This window comes from Mobula birostris, chromosome 6 (assembly GCF_030028105.1).
Source record: "Mobula birostris isolate sMobBir1 chromosome 6, sMobBir1.hap1, whole genome shotgun sequence".
In the NCBI taxonomy this organism is placed as follows: domain Eukaryota; kingdom Metazoa; phylum Chordata; class Chondrichthyes; order Myliobatiformes; family Myliobatidae; genus Mobula; species Mobula birostris.
The window spans coordinates 97,562,869-97,583,535 of NC_092375.1; the positions used below are offsets into that span (position 1 = coordinate 97,562,869).

The 20,667-nt window shown below is 53.4% G+C and overlaps 1 protein-coding gene across 3 annotated transcripts in view; it reads left to right on the forward strand.

Annotated features, from left to right (window-relative positions):
• Nucleotides 1-20,667, forward strand: part of LOC140199218 (lysosome membrane protein 2-like) — a 102,125-nt gene that overhangs the window by 20,317 nt on the left and 61,141 nt on the right. For 2 of the 3 annotated variants that reach the window (XM_072260911.1, XM_072260910.1), the window contains exon 4: nt 4,983-5,183. The exons of the other annotated variant lie outside the window; for it this stretch is intronic. In XM_072260911.1, the coding sequence (XP_072117012.1) occupies nt 4,983-5,183 (201 nt within the window). The remainder of the gene's footprint in view (nt 1-4,982; nt 5,184-20,667) is intronic. 3 annotated transcript variants of the gene reach the window in all.

The window sequence follows — 20,667 nt, forward strand, 5'->3', positions numbered from 1 at the left end:
GAGGGGGAGAGAGGGAGAGGGAGAGAGGCAGAGAGGAAGAGAGAGAGGGAGAGAGAGAGGGAGAGAGAGGGAGAGAGAGGGGGAGAGAGGGGGAGAGAGGGGGAGAGAGGGGAGAGAGAGGCAGAGAGAGAGAGAAAGAGGGAGGGAGACAGAGAGGGAGAGAGAGGGAGAGAGAGGGAGAGAGGCAGAGAGGGAGAGAGAGGGAGAGAGGGGGAGAGATGGGAGAGGGGGAGAGAGGGGGAGAGGAGAGAGACAGCGAGAGAGAGAGGGACAGAGGGAGAGAGGGAGAGGGAGAGAGGGAGAGAGAGGGAGAGACGAGGGAGAGAGAGAGGGAGAGAGGGGAGAGAGGGGGAGAGAGAGGGAGAGAGAGAGAGAGAGGAGAGGCAGAGAGGGAGGGAGAGAGAGGGAGAGGGAGGGAGATAGGGAGATGGGGAGAGAGGGAGAGAGAGGGAGAGAGAGGGAGACAGGGAGAGAGAGGGAGAGAGGGGGAGAGAGAGGGAGAGAGGGAGAGAGTGAGGGAGAGAGAGGTAGGGGGGAGAGAGTGGGAGAGAGAGGGAGAGAGAGGCAGAAAGAGAGGGAGAGAGAGTGAGAGAGGAGAGAGGGGAGAGAGAGAAAGAGAGAGGGAGAGAGAAAGAGGGAGAGAGGGAGAGAGGGAGAGAGGGAGAGGGGGAGAGAGGGAGAGGGGGAGAGAGGGAAAGAGAGAGAGAGGGAGAGGGAGAGAGAGAGGTAGAGGGGGGAGAGAGGGAAAGAGAGAGAGAGGGGAGGGAGTGTGAGAGGGAGAGGGGGGAGAGAGGGAGAAAGAGGGAGAGAGAGGGGGTACAGAGGGAGAGAGAGGGAGAGAGAGGGAGAGGGAGAGGGAGGGAGATGGGAGAGAGGGGGAGAGAGGGAGAGAGAAGGAGAGAGGGAGAGAGGGGGAGAGAGGGGGGAGAGAGAGGGAGAGAGAGGGAGAGAGAGGGAGAGAGGGAGGGAGAGAGAGAGGGAGAGGGAGAGAGAGAGAGGGAGAGAGAGGGAGGGAGGGGGAGAGAGAGGGAGAGAGGGAGAGAGGGAGAGAGAGGTAGAGAGGAGGAGAGAGGGGGAGAGAGAGAGGGAGAGAGAGGCAGAAAGAGAGGGAGAGAGAATGAGAGAGGGGAGAGAGAATGAGAGAGGGGAGAGAGAGAAAGAGAGAGGGAGAGAGAAAGAGGGAGAGAGGGAGAGAGAAAGAGGGAGAGAGGGAGAGAGAAACAGTGAGAGAGAGGGAGAGGGAGAGAGGGAGAACGAGGGAGAGAGGGAAAGAGAGAGAGAGGGAGAGAGGGAGAGAGAGGGAAAGAGAGAGAGGGGAGAGAGGGAGTGTGAGAGGGAGAGGGGGAGAGAGGGAGAAAGAGGGAGAGAGAGGAGGTAGAGAGGGAGAGAGAGAGGGAGGGAGGGAGAGAGGGAGGGAGAGAGGGGAGAGGGGGGGAGAGAGAGGGAGAGAGAGAGGGAGAGAGAGGGAGAGAGATGGGGTAGAGAGGAGAAAGAGGGAGAGAGATGGGGTAGAGAGGAGAAAGAGGGGGTAGAGAGGGAGGGAGGGAGAGAGAGAGAGGGAGGGAGGGAAAGAGAGAGGAAGGGAGTGAGGGAGAGAGAGAGGGAGAGGCAGAGTGAAAGAGACAGACAGATCCTCCAATAGCTGCTCGCACTGTCTTTGATGTTCCAGCTCCTGCTATGCTTCAGTTTGCGACACCAGCGAGAATTCACATCCACAGGGCCATGCAAGGCCGAAAAGGCATCTGACTTCAGGCTGTACCTAGACATATCGAAACCCAGCCAATCAGTGAGCTCTAAAAACGGGAACACGCCACCATGCAGAACCGCAGCGACACTCTACCTTAGAAAGGAAAATAAAGACATTAGAATAGGAAGAATTTAACTGTTTTGCCATTGAGCTGGGAGAACTCACCCTCTGGCACCATCTTTAATCAGGTTTTCAGTATATTCCCCCAACTTCTTTCAAAGCAACTAAACAGACTGCAGATGACTGTACGTGGGGATCTGAGTGACAGTCAGCCTGATGCTGATATCACCGTACCAAGCCCATCCATCTCATTGAAAGGTGAAGTACTGAATAGTCGGGCTGCTAATGTACATTCTAAATTGTTGATGAAAACAGTTTTTACTGTAATTAAATAAATAAATATTTTTATTTGTAGCTTTATATAGACTCAAATAATTTTTGAAGTTATTTGTCACTGTTTTCAATTTGCAGTTCCTATTTTCTTTCACTCTGCACCTTAAATCAAAATTCTTCCTAGTTTTTATGTAATGACCAGAAAGGTGGTCTGGGAGCCAGGGTGCAGTAACCCAAAAACATTTGGGACCCACAGTACTAGAAAGACTGATAGAGTCCTAGAACATTACAGCACAGAAGCAGGCCCTTCAGCCTGTCCAGTCTCTGCTGACCCATTAATCTGCCCAATCCCATCGACCTGCATGTGGACCATAGCCTTCTCGTTCAAGTACCTATCCAAATTTCTCTTAAATGTTGAAATCGACTCCGTAGCTCATTCCACATTCTCACCACTCTCTGAGCAAAGAAGTTCTCTCTCATGTTCCCCTTAAATATTTCACCTTGTCTCACCATGCTTATGTTTGTCCTATGTATGCTGCTCATAATTTTGTACACCTCTATCAAATCTTCCCTCATTCTTTTATGCTCCAGGGAATAAAGTCCGAGCCGGTACACTCTTTCTCTATACTTCAGGTCCTCAAGTCTAGGTAACATTTTTGCAAATTTTCTCTGCACTCTTTCAATCTTATTGATATCTTGCCTGTAGATAGGTGACCAAAACTGCACACAATACTCCAAGTTAGGCCTCACCAATGTCTTATACAACTTCAACATAACGTACTCAACACTTTGACTTATGACGACCAAAGTTCTTCCTTTACAGCCCTATCAAAACTCCATCTGCCATTTTTCAGCCCATTTTTCCAGCTGATCCAAATCCCATTGCAAGTTTTGATAGTCTTCCTTGCTGTCCACCACACCCCAAAATTGGTATCATCTGCAAATTTGCCAATCCATTTTACCATATTATCATCCAAGTCGTTGATATAGATGATAAACAACAACAGACCCAGCACCGGTCCCTGTGACTCACCAGTAGTCACAGGACTCCAGTCAGAGAGGCAGCCCTCTACAACCACTCTCTGACTTCTCCCATGAAGCCAAAGTCTGATCCAATTTATTACCTCATCCTGAATGCCAAGTAACTGAACCTTCTTGGATATACAACAAATCAATGTATCAAAGCTATCTTATGTGTTATACTTATTGTGCTTTTATTATTGTGTTCTTAATCTTTTTGTGTTTCTTTTGTGCTGCATTGGATCCAGAGAGACAATTATTTCATTCTCCTTTACATGTGTACTGAAAGTGCCATCAACCAATCTTGAACCTTCAACGTACTCCTGCATCCTGATGTAGTTGCCAATGAGGTCGTCCTATTTGACTGTGTTTGGTCCATATCCCTCCAAGGTTTAAGCCTTTCTTATTTTCTGGCTAAATGTATTTAACATAGAGCATAGAATGTAGAAGAGTATCACACAGAAATAGGCCCAAAATATTGTGCTGAACCAATTAAATTAGAAATCAAATGGCTAACTACACTAATCCCTTCTCTATACACAATGTCCATATTCTCACATTCATTTGCCTATCTAAATGTATCTTAAAAATCGCTAACATATCTGCCTCTACCACCAACCAGACAGTGCATTCCAGACACCCACCACTTTGTGTAAAAAAACTTGCACCTCTCCATTGAGCTCAACACCTCTCACCTTAAATGCATGCGCTCTGGTATTAGACATTTCAACCCTGGGAAAAAGATACTGTCTGTCTACTCTACCTACGCCTTTTATAATCTTGCAAATCTCTATCAGATCTCTCCCCAGCCAGCCTCTGCCGCTCCAGAGAAAACAACTCAAGTTTGTCCAACTTCTTGTTACAGCACACTCCCTCTAATCCCAACAGCATCCTCTTCTGCACCCTGTCCAAAGCCTCAACATCCTAGAACCAGTTGTAGTGGTAATTATACTCCCAGTTGTATCACATCTTTGAACCTTTTCTCCTGTCTGCCTGCATCAATCTTTCTGAGCAACCAGACTGAAAGCATTTAACATTTACATTAACATTAATGTCAAATTATTTTGAATTTAGTCAAAGAGCAATGCCTTTAAGGACTATGTTCTGACAACCTGTCTTTGACCCTAGAGGTACATGATCTCAAGACTTTGTATCTTCTGCCTGATGAACATGGGAGAAGAGAGATGACCAGGTGATCTTTGTGCTCATTGCATTAACTATCATTGGGAGCCTTGGACAAACTTGTTTTGGTAGAGTTGAGGAGAGGAAACCTGATTGGAGGAGCTTAAATTGTTTTGGTAAAATGGATGTGAATTTTGAGGCTGCAACACCTTTAATATCGATTTCCATGTAATCATTTTAGTATGGTGGAGGTAGCTGTCCATTGTGTCCAACAATGGCAGGAAAAGCATTTTGGTATATCTAAGTAACTTCATGTGTAAATAGTTCTTTATTCCACTTTGTGATTTCTAGTTCCTGACAGGTTGTGTTAGCCTAGAACCAAGAACATTGTCATCAAGCATTCCCCCATTCCCTTCTCTAGGCCCTGCTGGAAATGCAAAAGCACATTGGGACAGCCAGAAAATGGTCTCATCCTTCTTGTTTGCCTTGCAGAGCAGAATGGCATGCAAAACAAAGTTTTTCATTGTTCCTGGATATATGTGACAATAACCAACCAGATTACCTGGGTATGTTCTACCCAGAGGCATGCAATGATTCAAGGAGACCAACTTCTCAAAATAATTAGAAAGAAACAATCAATATTGACCTTGTGGTGACGCACACACAGTGTCAATAATTAGCAACATCCTTAGACAGGGTTTACACTACCTTGGAAGAGATTTTGCCTGATTGAATGTGATAGACTATTTGTTTTCCCTAGGCTCTGCTGGAATCACTAAAACACAGCGGTGCATCCCAGAAAATCTTCCTTTCCTTCTTGTTTGCCTTGAAGAGCAGCGTGATCTTTCAGACTCACAGTGTGGATGAGCTGCTGTGGGGTTACGAGGATCCTCTGCTGAGACTGGGTCACAAACTCCTGCCAGCCTTTTTTCCCAGCAGCCGATTTGGTCTTTTCTATGGTGTGAGTAATATTTTGAGAGTAATATATTGAAATGAAGCAAGCATAGGGTTTTCTGTGGTTTAGTTATCCCTTGTTTGTTATAGAATCTTTAGCTATTATCCAGTTGTCTCCCCACAACCTACCAGACTGGGATGGACACTCATAGTGTAAAATTTATGACACTCTGGAGGAAAATGATCTTTGAACCACAGTTTTGAAACAGTCACTGGCTAAACTCTGATTGGATCCTTGTTCCCTGTTACTTTTAAGCCTTAATTTTAATTGCCAGACATCACTTTAAATCAATACACTAGAAAAACACCCCAAAGTCCAGCAAAACCTGATTATTTGTGCCACTGTAATACACATTGTGATTATGTATAAATAATATCAAGTCTGGTGTCAGTCCCTTCAGAAGAATGTCTTTAAAGGTTTCTTTGGAGCCTCTGCTTGTTAAAATTTTGTAAAGCTTTGTTTCACAGAGCACCCATATAATTAATATGTTTAACCTGAAAAAAATAATTGCTATTGTAGGAAGAACAAATGTACAGGCTACAAAAGGTGTGTTTTAAGGATTTTATTGGTTGATCCTATTCCAGAATATAGTTATAATTTTATTGTTAGCAATTATCATATAACTTTAACATTAAATTGCCTTTTCTGAGTCAGTGGTAGACAAGCTGTTTGCTAGTTAGGTAGCAAATAGAATGGTTAAAAGGTAGGTACTATCAGATTGTTGAGTGTGGGAAGAGTACAGAAGGATGGGTATCATGGTGTCCAGTCCTCTGGTTCAGGCCCTCCAGAGAGTATAAACTGGGGATGAAAGCAGTAGCTTTGTTGGATAGGAGAGATTCAGAATCAGAATCAGATTTAATGTTACTGGTATATGTGGTGAAATTTGTTAACTTTACAGCAGCAGTTCAGTGAAATACATGATAAATGTAGAGAAAAAAGTGAGTTACATTAAGTATATATATGTCTATTAAGTAGGTGAATATGTAATACAAAATAATAGAAATAAAAAAGTAGTGAGGTGGTGTTCATGGGTTCAATGTCCATTCAGAAATCGGATGACAGAAGGGAAGAAGCTGTTCCTGAATCGCTGAGTGTGTGCCTTCAAACCTCAGTACCTCCTTTCCGTTGGTAACAGTGTGAGGAGGGCATGTCCTGGGTGGTGGTGGTCCTGAATGATGGAGTTAATTTCTCACTAAAATAGCAGAATTCTTGTAGGGCTTGAAAAGATGGATATCTAAGTATTTCCTTTAGCTGGGGCTTCTAGAACAAGGGGTCACAGTCTCAGCAGAAGTGGTGGCCACTGAAAACAGTTCCTCACTCAGGGAATGGGAATCTAAGGAATACTATTCCAAGAGAGATTTCTGGATCAGGGGATGTGCGTTTCAGAACACAGGGAAGTGGAGTTGAGGAGAATGATGTCATTGAATGGTGTAGCAGGTAAGTTTTATTGCTTCAGATTCCAGCATCTGAAAATGTTTGTGTTCTTTATCAAGGCTTCTCTGAGATCCCTAGGTATGTCTTTCCTCTTCCCAGTCTTGGAGGAAAAGAGATATGTGACAAGCATCCTCTCCAGTACGTACTTAAGCAGGAATGAGATTTGCTCTCAAGGGTCAGTGGCTTCGTATTGGTAGGGGTGATGCTGAGGCTGTATTGGGGAATGGTGTCAAGGTGACTTATTTCAAGGTCAAAGTCTTGATTGAGGTGTTCTCCACTCCTTCCAGTGGGCATTTCCGTCCTTTCTCTCCTTGATCATTCTCCTCGCCCCTTGATAGTAACGACAGGGAGGCTATAGCTGCAGAAGAGGTTTAACAAGATGCTGGATGGATTAGAGGGTATGTGCGAGAAGGAGAGGTTGGTTGAGGCTGAGTTTTTCTCTGGACTGGCACAGGCTACGGAGAGACCTGATAGAAGTTTAAGAAATAATGAAATTATAGATAGTGTAGGGAGGTGGGGTGGCGTTGCTGGTTAGAGAGGAGATTAACGCAATAGAAAGGAAGGACATAAGCCGGGAAGATGTGGAATCGATATGGGTAGAGCTGCGTAACACTAAGGGGCAGAAGACGCTGGTGGGAGTTGTGTACAGGCCACCTAACAGTAGTAGTGAGGTCGGAGATGGTATTAAACAGGAAATTAGAAATGTGTGCAATAAAGGAACAGCAGTTATAATGGGTGACTTCAATCTACATGTAGATTGGGTGAACCAAATTGGTAAAGGTGCTGAGGAAGAGGATTTCTTGGAATGTATGCGGGATGGTTTTTTGAACCAACATGTCGAGGAACCAACTAGAGAGCAGGCTATTCTGGACTGGGTTTTGAGCAATGAGGAAGGGTTAATTAGCAATCTTGTCGTGAGAGGCCCCTTGGATAAGAGTGACCATAATATGGTGGAATTCTTCATTAAGATGGAGAGTGACATAGTTAATTCAGAAACAAAGGTTCTGAACTTAAAGAGGGGTAACTTTGAAGGTATGAGACGTGAATTAGCTAAGATAGACTGGCAAATGACACTTAAAGGGTTGATGGTGGATATGCAATGGCAAGCATTTAAAGATCGCATGGATGAACTACAACAATTGTTCATCCCAGTTTGGCAAAAGAATAAATCAAGGAAGGTAGTGCACCCGTGGCTGACAAGAGAAATTAGGGATAGTATCAATTCCAAAGAAGAAGCATACAAATTAGCCAGAGAAAGTGGATCACCTGAGGACTGGGAGAAATTCAGAGTTCAGCAGAGGAGGACAAAGGGCTTAATTAGGAAGGGGAAAAAAGATTATGAGAGAAAACTGGCAGGGAACATAAAAACGGACTGTAAAAGCTTTTATAGATATGTAAAAAGGAAAAGACTGGTATGGAGATTGGGTACACAAGGAATGGTGGGTACTGTGATTGGGTACACAGGGAGGGGTGGGTACTGGGATTGGGTTGATGGGGAGGGGTGGGTCCCAGGATTGGGTACACAGGGAGGGATGGGTGCCGTGATTGGGTACACATGTAGGGATGGGTGCCAGGATTGGGTACACAGGGAGTGGTGGATACTGGGATTGGTTACACAGGGAGTGCTGGGTACTGTGATTGGGTCGACAGGGAGGCGTGGGTGCCAGGGTTGGGTACACGGGGGGGGGGATGGGTGGCCCAATTGGGTATACAGGGAGGGGTGGGTGCCAGGATTGGGTACACAGGGAGGGGGTTTACCGGAATGGCCACACAGGGAGGGGGATAACCGGGATTGGTTCACAGGGAGGGGTGGATACTGGGACTGGTTACTCAGGGAGGGGTGGGTGCCGGGATTGGGAACACAGGGAGTAATGGGTACCGGGATTGGGTACACAGGGAGTGGTGGATACCGGGATTCGGTACACAGGGAGTGGTAGATACCGGGATTCGGTACACCGGGAGTGGTGGGTACTCAGATTGGGTACACAGGGATGGATGGGTACCGGAATTGGGTACACAAGCGGGGGTGGGTACCAGGATTAGGTATACAGGGAGGGTTGGGCACCGGGATTGGCTACACAAGGGACTGGTGGTTACCGGGATTGGGTATACAGAGAGGGGTGGGTGCCGGGATTGGTTACACAGGGAGAGATGGGTGCTGGGATTGGGTACACATGGAGGGATGGGTGCAGGGATTGGGTACACAGGGAGGGGTGGGTGCCGGGATTGGGAACACAGGGAGTGATGGGTACCGGGATTGGGTACACAGGCAGGGGTGTTTACTGGTATTGGGTACACAGGGAGGGGTGGGTGCCGGGACTGGGTACACAGGGAGGGGTGGGTGCCGGGACTGGGTACACATGGAAGGATGGCTGCCGGGATTGGGTACACAGGGAGAGGTTGTACCGGGACTGGCCACACAGGCAGGGGGGTAACTGGGATTGGTTCACAGGGAGGGGTGGATACTGGGATTGGTTACTCAGGGAGGGCTGGGTACTGGGATTGGGTACACATGGAGTGGTAAACTCCGGGATTGGGTACACAGGGAAGGGTTGGTACCGGGATTGGGTATACAGGGAGTGGTAGATACTGGGATTGGGTACAGAGGGAGTGGAGGTTATCGGGATTGGGTACACAGGGAGGGGTGGGTGCCGGGATTCGGTACACAGGGAGTGTTAGATATCGGGGTTGGGTACACAGGGAGGGTTGGGTACCGGGATTGGCTACACAAGGGACTGGTGGTTAGCGGGATTGGGGACACAGGGAGTGATGGGTACCGGGATTGGGTACACAGGGAGGGGTGTTTACCGGTATTGGGTACACAGAGAAGGGTGGGTACCGGGATGGGTTACACAGGGAGGAGTGTTCACTGGGATTGGGTACACAGGGAGTGGAGGTTATCGGGATTGGGTACACAGGGAGGGGTGGGTGCCGGGATTGGGTACACAGAGAGGGGTGGGTGCCGGGATTGGGAACACAGGGAGTAATGGGTACCAGGATTGGGTACACAGGGAGTGGTGGATACCGGGATTCGGTACACAAGGAGTGGTAGATACCGGGATTTGGTACACCGGGAGTGGTGGTTACCGGGATTGGGTACACAGGGAGGGGTGGGTGCCGGGATTGGCCACACAGCGAGGGGGGTAACCGGGATTGTTTCACAGGGAGGGGTGGATACTGGGATTGGATACACAGGGAGGGGTGGGTACCGGGACTGGGTACACACTGCGCGGTGGGTGTCAGGATTGGGTACACAAGGGAGCGGTGGGTACACGGATTGGGTATACAGGGAGTAGTAGGTACTGGGATTGGGGGTACATACGGAGTGGTGGGCACCGGGATTGGGCACACAGGGAGGGGTGGGTACTGGGATTGGGTACACAGGGAGTGGTAGATACCGGGATTCGATACACAGGGAGGGGTGGGTACCGGATTGGGTACATAGGGAGGGGTGGGTACCGGATTTGGGTAAACACAGAGGGCTGGGTTCCAGGATTGGATACAGAAGGGAGGGATAGGTACCGGGATTGGTTACACAGGGAGGGGTGCGTACCGGGATTGGGTACACAGGGAGTGGTAGATATCGCGATTGGGTAGACAGGGAGTGGTGGGAACGGAGATTGGGTACACAAGGAATGGTGGGTACAGCGATTGGGTACACTGGGAGGGGTGGGTACCGGGATTGGGTACACAGGGAGTGGTAGATACAGGGATTGGGTACACAGGGAGGGGTGGGTGCCGGGATTGGTTACACAGGGAGAGATGGGTGCTGGGATTGGGTACACATGGAGGGATGGGTGCAGGGATTGGGTACACAGGGAGGGGTGTGTGCCGGGATTGGGAACACAGGGAGTGATGGGTACCGGGATTGGGTACACAGGCAGGGGTGTTTACTGGTATTGGGTACACAGGGAGGGGTGGGTGCCGGGACTGGGTACACATGGAAGGATGGGTGCCGGGATTGGGTACACAGGGAGGGTTGGGTACCGGGATTGGGGACACTGGGCGTGATGGGTACCGGGATTTGGTACACAGGGAGGGGTGATTACCGATATTGGGTACACAGGGAAGGGTGGGTGCCGGGACTGGGTACACAGGGAGGGCTGGCTGCCGGGATTGGGTACACAGGGAGGGGTTGTACCGGGACTGGCCACACAGGCAGGGGGGTAACCGGGATTGGTTCACAGGGGGGGGTGGATACTGGGGTTGGTTACTCAGGGAGGGCTGGGTACTGGGATTGGGTACAGAGGGAGTGGTAATCTCCGGGATTGGGTACACAGGGAGGGGTGGGTACCGGGATTGAGTATACAGGGAATGGTGGGTACCGGGATTCTGTACACAGGGAGTGGTAGATACCGGGATTGGATACACAGGAAGGTGTGGGTACCGGGACTGGGTACACACTGAGGGGTGGGTGTCAGGATTGGAAACACAAGGGAGGGGTTGGTACCAGGATTGGGTAGACAGGGAGGGGTAGGTGCCTGGATTGGGTACACAGGGAAGGGTTGGTACCGGGATTGGGTACACAGGGAGTGGTAGATACTGGGATTGGGTACAGAGGGAGTGGAGGGTACTGGGATTGGGTACACAGGGAGTGTTGGGTACCGGGATTCGGTACACAGGAAGTGGTAGAGACCGGGATTCGGTACACCGGGAGTGGTGGGTACTGGGATTGGGTACACAGGGATGGGTGGGTACCGGAATTGGGTACACAAGCGGGGGTGGGTACCAGGATTGGGTACACAGAGAGGGTTGGGTACCGGGATTGGCTACACAAGGGACTGGTGGTTACCGGTATTGGGTACACAAGGGAGTGGTGGTTATCGGGATTGGGTACACAGGGAAGGGTGGGTACCGGGATGGGTTACACAGGGAGGGGTGTTCACCGGGATTGGGTACACACGGAGTGGAGGTTATCGGGATTGGGTACACAGGGAGGGGTGGGTGCCGGGATTGGGTACACAGAGAGGGATGGGTGCTGGGATTGGGTACACATGGAGGGATGGGTGCAGGGATTGGGTACACAGGGAGGGGTGGGTGCCGGGATTGGGAACACTGGGAGTGATGGGTACCGGGATTGGGTACACAGGGTGTGGAGGTTATCGGGATTGGGTACACAGTGAGGGGTGGGTGCCGGGATTGGGTACACAGGGAGGGATGGGTGCTGGGATTGGGTACACATGGAGGGATGGGTGCAGGGATTGGGTACACAGGGAGGGGTGCGTGCCGGGATTGGGAACACTGGGAGTGATGGGTACCGGGATTGGGTACACAGGGTGTGGAGGTTATCGGGATTGGGTACACAGTGAGGGGTGGGTGCCGGGATTGGGTACACAGGGAGGGATGGGTGCTGGGATTGGGTACACATGGAGGGATGGGTGCAGGGATTGGGTACACAGGGAGGGGTGCGTGCCGGGATTGGGTATACAGGGAGTGGTGTTTACCGGTATTGGCTACAGAGGGAAGGGTGGGTACTGGGATGGGGTACACAGGGAGGGGTGTTCACCGGGATTAGGTACACAGGAAGTGGAGGTTATCGGGATTGTGTACACAGGGAGGGGTGGGTGCCGGGATTAAGTACACAGGGAGGGGTGGGTGCCAGTATTGGGAACACAGGGAGGCGTGGGTGCCGTGATTGGGTACACAGGGAGGGGTGGGTACTGGGATTGGTTACACAGGGAGTGGTAGATACCGGGATTGGATACTCAGGGAGGGGTGGGTACCGGATTGGGTACATAGGGAGGGGTGGGTACCGGATTTGGGTAAACACAGAGGGCTGGGTTCCAGGATTGGGTACACAAGGGAGGGATAGGTACCGGGATTGGTTACACAGGGAGGGGTGCGTAGCGGGATTGGGTACACGTGGATGGGTGGGTACCGGGATTGGGTACACATTGAGTGGTAGATATCGCGATTGGGTAGACAGGGAGTGGTGGGAACGGAGATTGGGTACACAAGGAATGGTGGGTACAGCAATTGGGTACACTGGGAGGGGTGGGTACCGGGATTGGGTACACAGGGAGGGGTGCGAACTCGGATTGGGTACACGGGGGGGGGGTTCCGTGATTGGGTACACAGGAAGTGGTAGATACAGGGATTGGGTACACAGGGAGGGGTGGGTGCAGGGATTGGGTACACAGGGAGGGATGGGTGCTGGGATTGGGAACACTGGGAGGGGTGGGTACCGGGATTGGGTACACAGGGAGGGGTGCGTGCCGGGATTGGGAACACTGGGAGTGATGGGTACCGGGATTGGGTACACAGGGAGTGGTGTTTAACGGTATTGGCTACAGAGGGAAGGGTGGGTACCGGGATTGGGTACACAGGGAGGGGTGCGAACTCGGATTGGGTACACGGGGGGGGGGGGTTCCGTGATTGGGTACACAGGAAGTGGTAGATACAGGGATTGGGTACACATGGAGGGATGGGTGCAGGGATTGGGTACACAGGGAGGGGTGTGTGCCGGGATTGGGAACACAGGGAGTGATGGGTACCGGGATTGGGTACACAGGCAGGGGTGTTTACTGGTATTGGGTACACAGGGAGGGGTGGGTGCCGGGACTGGGTACACAGGGAAGGATGGGTGCCGGGATTGGGTACACAGGGAGGGTTTGGTACCGGGATTGGGGACACTGGGAGTGATGGGTACCGGGATTGGGTACACAGGGAGGGGTGTTTACCGATCTTGGGTACACAGTGAAGGGTGGGTGCCGGGACTGGGTACACATGGAAGGGTGGGTGCCGGGATTGGGTACACAGGGAGGGTTTGGTACCGGGATTGGGGACACTGGGCGTGATGGGTACCGGGATTGGGTACACAGGGAGGGGTGATTACCGATATTGGGTACACAGGGAAGGGTGGGTGCCGGGACTGGGTACACAGGGAGGGCTGGCTGCCGGGACTGGGTACACATGGAGGGGTTGTACCGGGACTGGCCACACAGGCAGGGGGGTAACCGGGATTGGTTCACAGGGAGGGGTGGATACTGGGATTGGTTACTCAGGGAGGGCTGGGTACTGGGATTGGGTACACAGGGAGGGGTGGGTACCGGGATTGAGTAGACAGGGAATGGTGGATACCGGGATTGGATACACAGGAAGGTGTGGGTACCGGGACTGGGTACACACTGAGGGGTGGGTGTCAGGATTGGAAACACAAGGGAGGGGTGGGTGTCAGGATTGGAAACACAAGGGAGGGGTTGGTACCAGGATTGGGTAGACAGGGAGGGGTAGGTGCCGGGATTGGGTACACAGGGAAGGGTTGGTACCGGGATTGGGTACACAGGGAGTGGTAGATACTGGGATTGGGTACAGAGGGAGTGGTAGAGACCGGGATTCGGTACACCGGGAGTGGTGGGTACTGGGATTGGGTACACAGGGATGGGTGGGTACCGGAATTGGGTACACAAGCGGGGGTGGGTACCAGGATTGGGTACACAGGGAGGGTTGGGTACCGGTATTGGCTACACAAGGGACTGGTGGTTAGCGGGATTGGGGACGCAGGGAGTGATGGGTACCGGGATTGAGTACACAGGAAGGGTGTTTACCGGTATTGGGTACACAGGGAAGGGTGGGTACCGGGATGGGTTACACAGGGAGGGGTGTTCACCGGGATTGGGTACACAAGGAGTGGAGGTTATCGGGATTGGGTACACAGGGAGGGGTGGGTGCCGGGATTGGGTACACGGGGAGGGGTGGGTGCCGGGATTGGGAACACAGGGAGTAATGGGTACCGGGATTGGGTACACAGGGAGTGGTTGATACCGGGATTCGGTACACAGGGAGTGGTAGATACCGGGATTTGGTACACCGGGAGTGGTGGGTACTGGGATTGGGTACACAGGGATGGGTGGGTACCGAGATTGGGTACACAAACGGGGGTGGGTACCGGAATTGGGTACACAAGCGGGGTGGGTACCAGGAATGGGTACACAGGGAGGGGTGGGTACCGGGATTGGCTACACAAGGGAGTGGTGGGTACCGGGATTGTGTACACAAGGGAGTGGTGGGTACCGGGATTGGGTACACAGGGAGGGGTGGGTGCCGGGATTGGGTAGACAGGGAGCGGTGGGTACCTGGATTGGGTACAGAGGGAGTGGCGGGTACCGGGATTGGGTACACAGGGAGTGTTGGGTACCGGGATTCGGTACACAGGGAGTGGTAGATGACCGGAATTCGGTACTCCGGGAGTGGTGGGTACCGGGTTTGGCTACACAAGGGAGTATTGTTTACCGGGATTGGGTACACGAGGAGTGGTGGGTACCGGGATTGGATACACAGGGAGGGTGGGTATCGAGATTGGGTACACAGGGAGGGGTGTGTGCCGGGATTGGGTACACATGGAGGGATGGGTGCCGGGATTGGGTACACATGGAGGGGTGGGTACTGGGATTGGGTGCACAGGGAGGGGTGCGTACCGGGATTGGGTACACAGGGAGGGGTGGATACCGGGATTGGGTACACTGGGATGGGTGGGTACCGGGACGTGGGTTCCAGGATTGGTACACAAGGGAGGGGTGGGTACCGGGATTGGGGACACAGGGAATGATGGGTACCGAGATTGGGTACACAGGGAGGGGTGTTTACCGGTATTGGGTACACAGGGAGGGGTGTTTACCGGGATTGGGTACATAGGGAGGGGTGGGTGCCGGGATTGGGTACACATGGAGGGATGGGTACACAGGGAGGGGTGGCTGCCGGGATTGGGCACACAGGGAGGGGTTGTACTGGGACTGGCCACACAGGCAGGGGGGTAACCGGGATTTGTTCACAGGGAGGGGTGGATACTGGGATTGGTTACTCAGGGAAGGCTGGGTACTGGGATTGGGTACACAGGGTGTGGTAAACTCCGGGATTGGGTACACAGGGAGGTGTGGTTACCGGGATTGGGTACACAGGGAGGGGTGGGTACCGGGATTGGCTACACAAGGGAGTGATGGTTACCGGGATTGGGTACACAGGGAGGGGTGGGTGCTGGGATTGGGTATACAATGAGGGATGGGTGCCGGGATTGGGTACACATGGAGGGATGGGTGCCGGGATTGGGTACACATGGAGGGGTGGGTACTGGGATTGGGTGCATAGGGAGGGGTGGGTACCGGGATTGAGTACACTGGGATGGGTGGGTACCGGGACTGGGTACCAAGGGAGGGGTGGGTTCCAGGATTGGTACACAAGGGAGGGGTGAGTACCGGGATTGGGGACACAGGGAGTGATGGGTACCGGCATGGGGTACACAGGGAGGGGTGTTTACCGGTATTGGGTACACAGGGAAGGGTGGGTACCGGGATGGGTTACACAGGGAGGGGTGTCCACCGGGATGGGTACACAGGGAGTGGAGGTTATAGGGATTGGGTACAGAGGGAGGGGTGGGTGCCGGGATTGGGTACACGGAGGGGTGGGTGCTGGGATTGGGAACACAGGGAGTGATGGGTACCGGGATTGGGTACACAGGGAGGGGTGTTTACCGGTATTGGGTACACAGGGAAGGGTGGGTACCGGGATGGGGTACACAGGGAGGGGTGTTCACCGGGATTAGGTACACAGGGAGTGGAGATTATCGGGATTGTGTACACAGGGAGGGGTGGGTGCCAGGATTGGGTACACAGGGAGTGGTGTTTACCGGTATTGGCTACAGAGGGAAGGGTGGGTACCGGGACTGGGTACACACTGAGGGGTGGGTGTCAGGATTGGGTACACAAGGGAAGGGTGGGTACAAGGATTGGGTAGACAGGGAGGGGTAGGTGCCGGGATTGGGTACACAGGGAAGGGTTGGTACTGGGATTCTGTACACAGTGAGTGGTAGAGACCGGGATTCGGTACACCGGGAGTGGTGGGTACTGGGATTGGGTACACAGGGAAGGGTTGGTACCGGGATTGGGTACACAGGGAGTGGTAGATACTGGGATTGGGTACAGAGGGAGTGGAGGGTACTGGGATTGGGTACACAGGGAGTGTTGGGTACCGGGATTCGGTACACAGGAAGTGGTAGAGACCGGGATTCGGTACACCGGGAGTGGTGGGTACTGGGATTGGGTACACAGGGATGGGTGGGTACCGGAATTGGGTACACAAGCGGGGGTGGGTACCAGGATTGGGTACACAGAGAGGGTTGGGTACCGGGATTGGCTACACAAGGGACTGGTGGTTACCGGTATTGGGTACACAAGGGAGTGGTGGTTATCGGGATTGGGTACACAGGGAAGGGTGGGTACCGGGATGGGTTACACAGGGAGGGGTGTTCACCGGGATTGGGTACACACGGAGTGGAGGTTATCGGGATTGGGTACACAGTGAGGGGTGGCTGCCGGGATTGGTTACACAGGGAGGGATGGGTGCTGGGATTGGGTACACATGGAGGGATGGGTGCAGGGATTGGGTACACAGGGAGGGGTGCGTGCCGGGATTGGGAACACTGGGAGTGATGGGTACCGGGATTGGGTACACAGGGAGTGGAGGTTATTGGGATTGGGTACACAGGGAGGGGTGGGTGCCGGGATTGGTTACACAGGGAGGGATGGGTGCTGGGATTGGGTACACATGGAGGGATGGGTGCAGGGATTGGGTACACAGGGAGGGGTGGGTGCCGGGATTGGGAACACTGGAAGTGATGGGTACCGGGATTGGGTACACAGGGAGTGGAGGTTATCGGGATTGGGTACACAGTGAGGGGTGGGTGCCGGGATTGGGTACACAGGGAGGGATGGGTGCTGGGATTGGGTACACATGGAGGGATGGGTGCAGGGATTGGGTACACAGGGAGGGGTGGGTGCCGGGATTGGGAACACTGGGAGTGATGGGTACCGGGATTGGGTACACAGGGAGTGGAGGTTATCGGGATTGGGTACACAGTGAGGGGTGGGTGCCGGGATTGGGTACACAGGGAGGGATGGGTGCTGGGATTGGGTACACATGGAGGGATGGGTGCAGGGATTGGGTACACAGGGAGGGGTGCGTGCCGGGATTGGGAACACTGGGAGCGATGGGTACCGGGATTGGGTACACAGGGAGTGGTGTTTAACGGTATTGGCTACAGAGGGAAGGGTGGGTACCGGGATTGGGTACACAGGGAGGGGTGCGAACTCGGATTGGGTACACGGGGGGGGGGGGGTTCCGTGATTGGGTACACAGGAAGTGGTAGATACAGGGATTGGGTACACATGGAGGGATGGGTGCAGGGATTGGGTACACAGGGAGGGGTGTGTGCCGGGATTGGGAACACAGGGAGTGATGGGTACCGGGATTGGGTACACAGGGAGGGGTGTTTACTGGTATTGGGTACACAGGGAGGGGTGGGTGCTGGGACTGGGTACACACTGAGGGGTGGGCGTCAGGATTGGGTACACAGGGAGGGTTGGGTACCGGGATTGGCTACACAAGGGAGTGGTGGTTACTAGGATTGGTACACAAGGGAGGGGTGGGTAACGGGATTGGGTACACAGTGAGTGGTGAGTTCCGGTATTGGGTACAGAGGGAGGGGTGGGTACCGGGACTGGGTACCCAGGGAGGGGTGGGTTCTAGGATTGGTACACAAGGGAGTGGTGGGTACCGGGTTTGGGGACAAAGGGAGTGGTGGGTAATGGAATTGGGTACACAGTGAGAGGTGAGTTCTGGTATTGGGTATACAGGGAGGGGTGGGTACCAGGATTTGGCACACATGGAGGGGTGGGTACCGTGATTGGGTATACTGGAATGGGTGGGTACTGGGACTGGGTACCCAGGGAGCGGTGGGTGCCAGGATTGGGTTCACAAGGGAGGGGTGGGTAACGGGATTGGGTACACAGTGAGTGGTGAGTTCCGGTATTGGGTACAGAGGGAGGGGTGGTTACCGGGATTGGGTACACAGGGAGGGGTGGGTACCTGGATTGGGTACACAGGGAGTGGTGGGTACCAGGATTGGGTGCAGAGGGAGGGATGAGTACCTGCATTGGGTACACAGGGAGTGATGTTTTCCCGGGATTGGGTACACAGGGAGTTGTCTTTCTGGGATTGGGTACACAAGGGAGGTGTGGGTAACGGGATTGGGTACACAGTGAGTGGTGAGTTCCGGTACTGGGTACAGAGGGAGGGGTGGGTACCAGGATTCGGTACACATGGAGGGGTGGGTACCGGGATTGGATATACAGGGAGGGGTGTTTACCAGGATTAGGTGCACAGGGAAGGGTGGGTACCGTGATTGATTACACAGGGAGGGGTGGGTGCTGGTATTTGGTACACAGGGAGTGGTAGATACCAGGATTGGCTACACAGGGAGTGGTGGGTACCGGGATTGGCTACACAGGGAGGGGTGGGTACCAGGATTCGGTACACATGGAGGGGTGGGTACCGGGATTGGATATACAGGGAGGGGTGTTTACCAGGATTAGGTGCACAGGGAAGGGTGGGTACCGTGATTGATTACACAGGGAGGGGTGGGTGCTGGTATTTGGTACACAGGGAGTGGTAGATACCAGGATTGGCTACACAGGGAGTGGTGGGTACCGGGATTGGCTACACAGGGAGGGGTGGGTGCCGGGATTGGGTACAGAGGGAAAGATGGGGTGCTGGGATTGGGTACACATGGAGGGGTGGGTATCGGGATTGGGTACACAGGGATGGGTGGGTACCGGGCTGGATCCACAGGGAGGGGTGGGTACCGGGATTGGATACACAGGGAGTGGTGGGTACCGGGACTGGGTACACACTAAGGGGTGGGTGTCAGGATTGGGTACACAAGGGAGGGGTGGGTACCGGGATTGTGTAGACAGGGAGGGGTAGGTGCGGGGATTGGGTACACAGGGAAGGGTTGGTACTGGGATTGGGTACACAGGGAGTGGTAGATACCGGGATTGGGCACAGAGGGAGTGGAGGGTACCGGGATTGGGTACACAGGGAGTGTTGGGTACCGGGATTCGGTACACAGGGAGGGGTGGGTACCGGGATTGGATACACAAGGGAGGGGTGGGTACCGGGATTGGGGACACAGGAAGTGGTGGGTACCTGGATTGGGGACACAGGGAGTGGTGGGTATCGAGATTGGGTACACAGGGAGGGGTGTGTGCCGTGATTGGGTACATAGGGAGAGATGGGTGCCGGGATTGGGTACACATGGAGGGGTGGGTACTGGGATTGGGTGCACAGGGAGGGGTGTGTACCGGAATTGGATACACAGGGAGGGGTGGGTACCGGGATTGGGTACACTGGAATGGGTGGGTACTGGGACTGGGTACCCAGGGAGCGGTGGGTGCCAGGATTGGGTACACAAGGGAGGTGTGGGTAACGGGATTGGGTACACAGTGAGTGGTGAGTTCCGGTACTGGGTACAGAGGGAGGGGTGGGTACCAGGATTCGGTACACATGGAGGGGTGGGTACCGGGATTGGATATACAGGGAGGGGTGTTTACCAGGATTAGGTGCACAGGGAAGGGTGGGTACCGTGATTGATTACACAGGGAGGGGTGGGTGCTGGTATTTGGTACACAGGGAGTGGTAGATACCAGGATTGGCTACACAGGGAGTGGTGGGTACCGGGATTGGCTACACAGGGAGGGGTGGGTACCAGGATTCGGTACACATGGAGGGGTGGGTACCGGGATTGGATATACAGGGAGGGGTGTTTACCAGGATTAGGTGCACAGGGAAGGGTGGGTACCGTGATTGATTACACAGGGAGGGGTGGGTGCTGGTATTTGGTACACAGGGAGTGGTAGATACCAGGATTGGCTACACAGGGAGTGGTGGGTACCGGGATTGGCTACACAGGGAGGGGTGGGTGCCGGGATTGGGTACAGAGGGAAAGATGGGGTGCTGGGATTGGGTACACATGGAGGGGTGGGTATCGGGATTGGGTACACAGGGATGGGTGGGTACCGGGCTGGATCCACAGGGAGGGGTGGGTACCGGGATTGGATACACAGGGAGTGGTGGGTACCGGGACTGGGTACACACTAAGGGGTGGGTGTCAGGATTGGGTACACAAGGGAGGGGTGGGTACCGGGATTGTGTAGACAGGGAGGGGTAGGTGCGGGGATTGGGTACACAGGGAAGGGTTGGTACTGGGATTGGGTACACAGGGAGT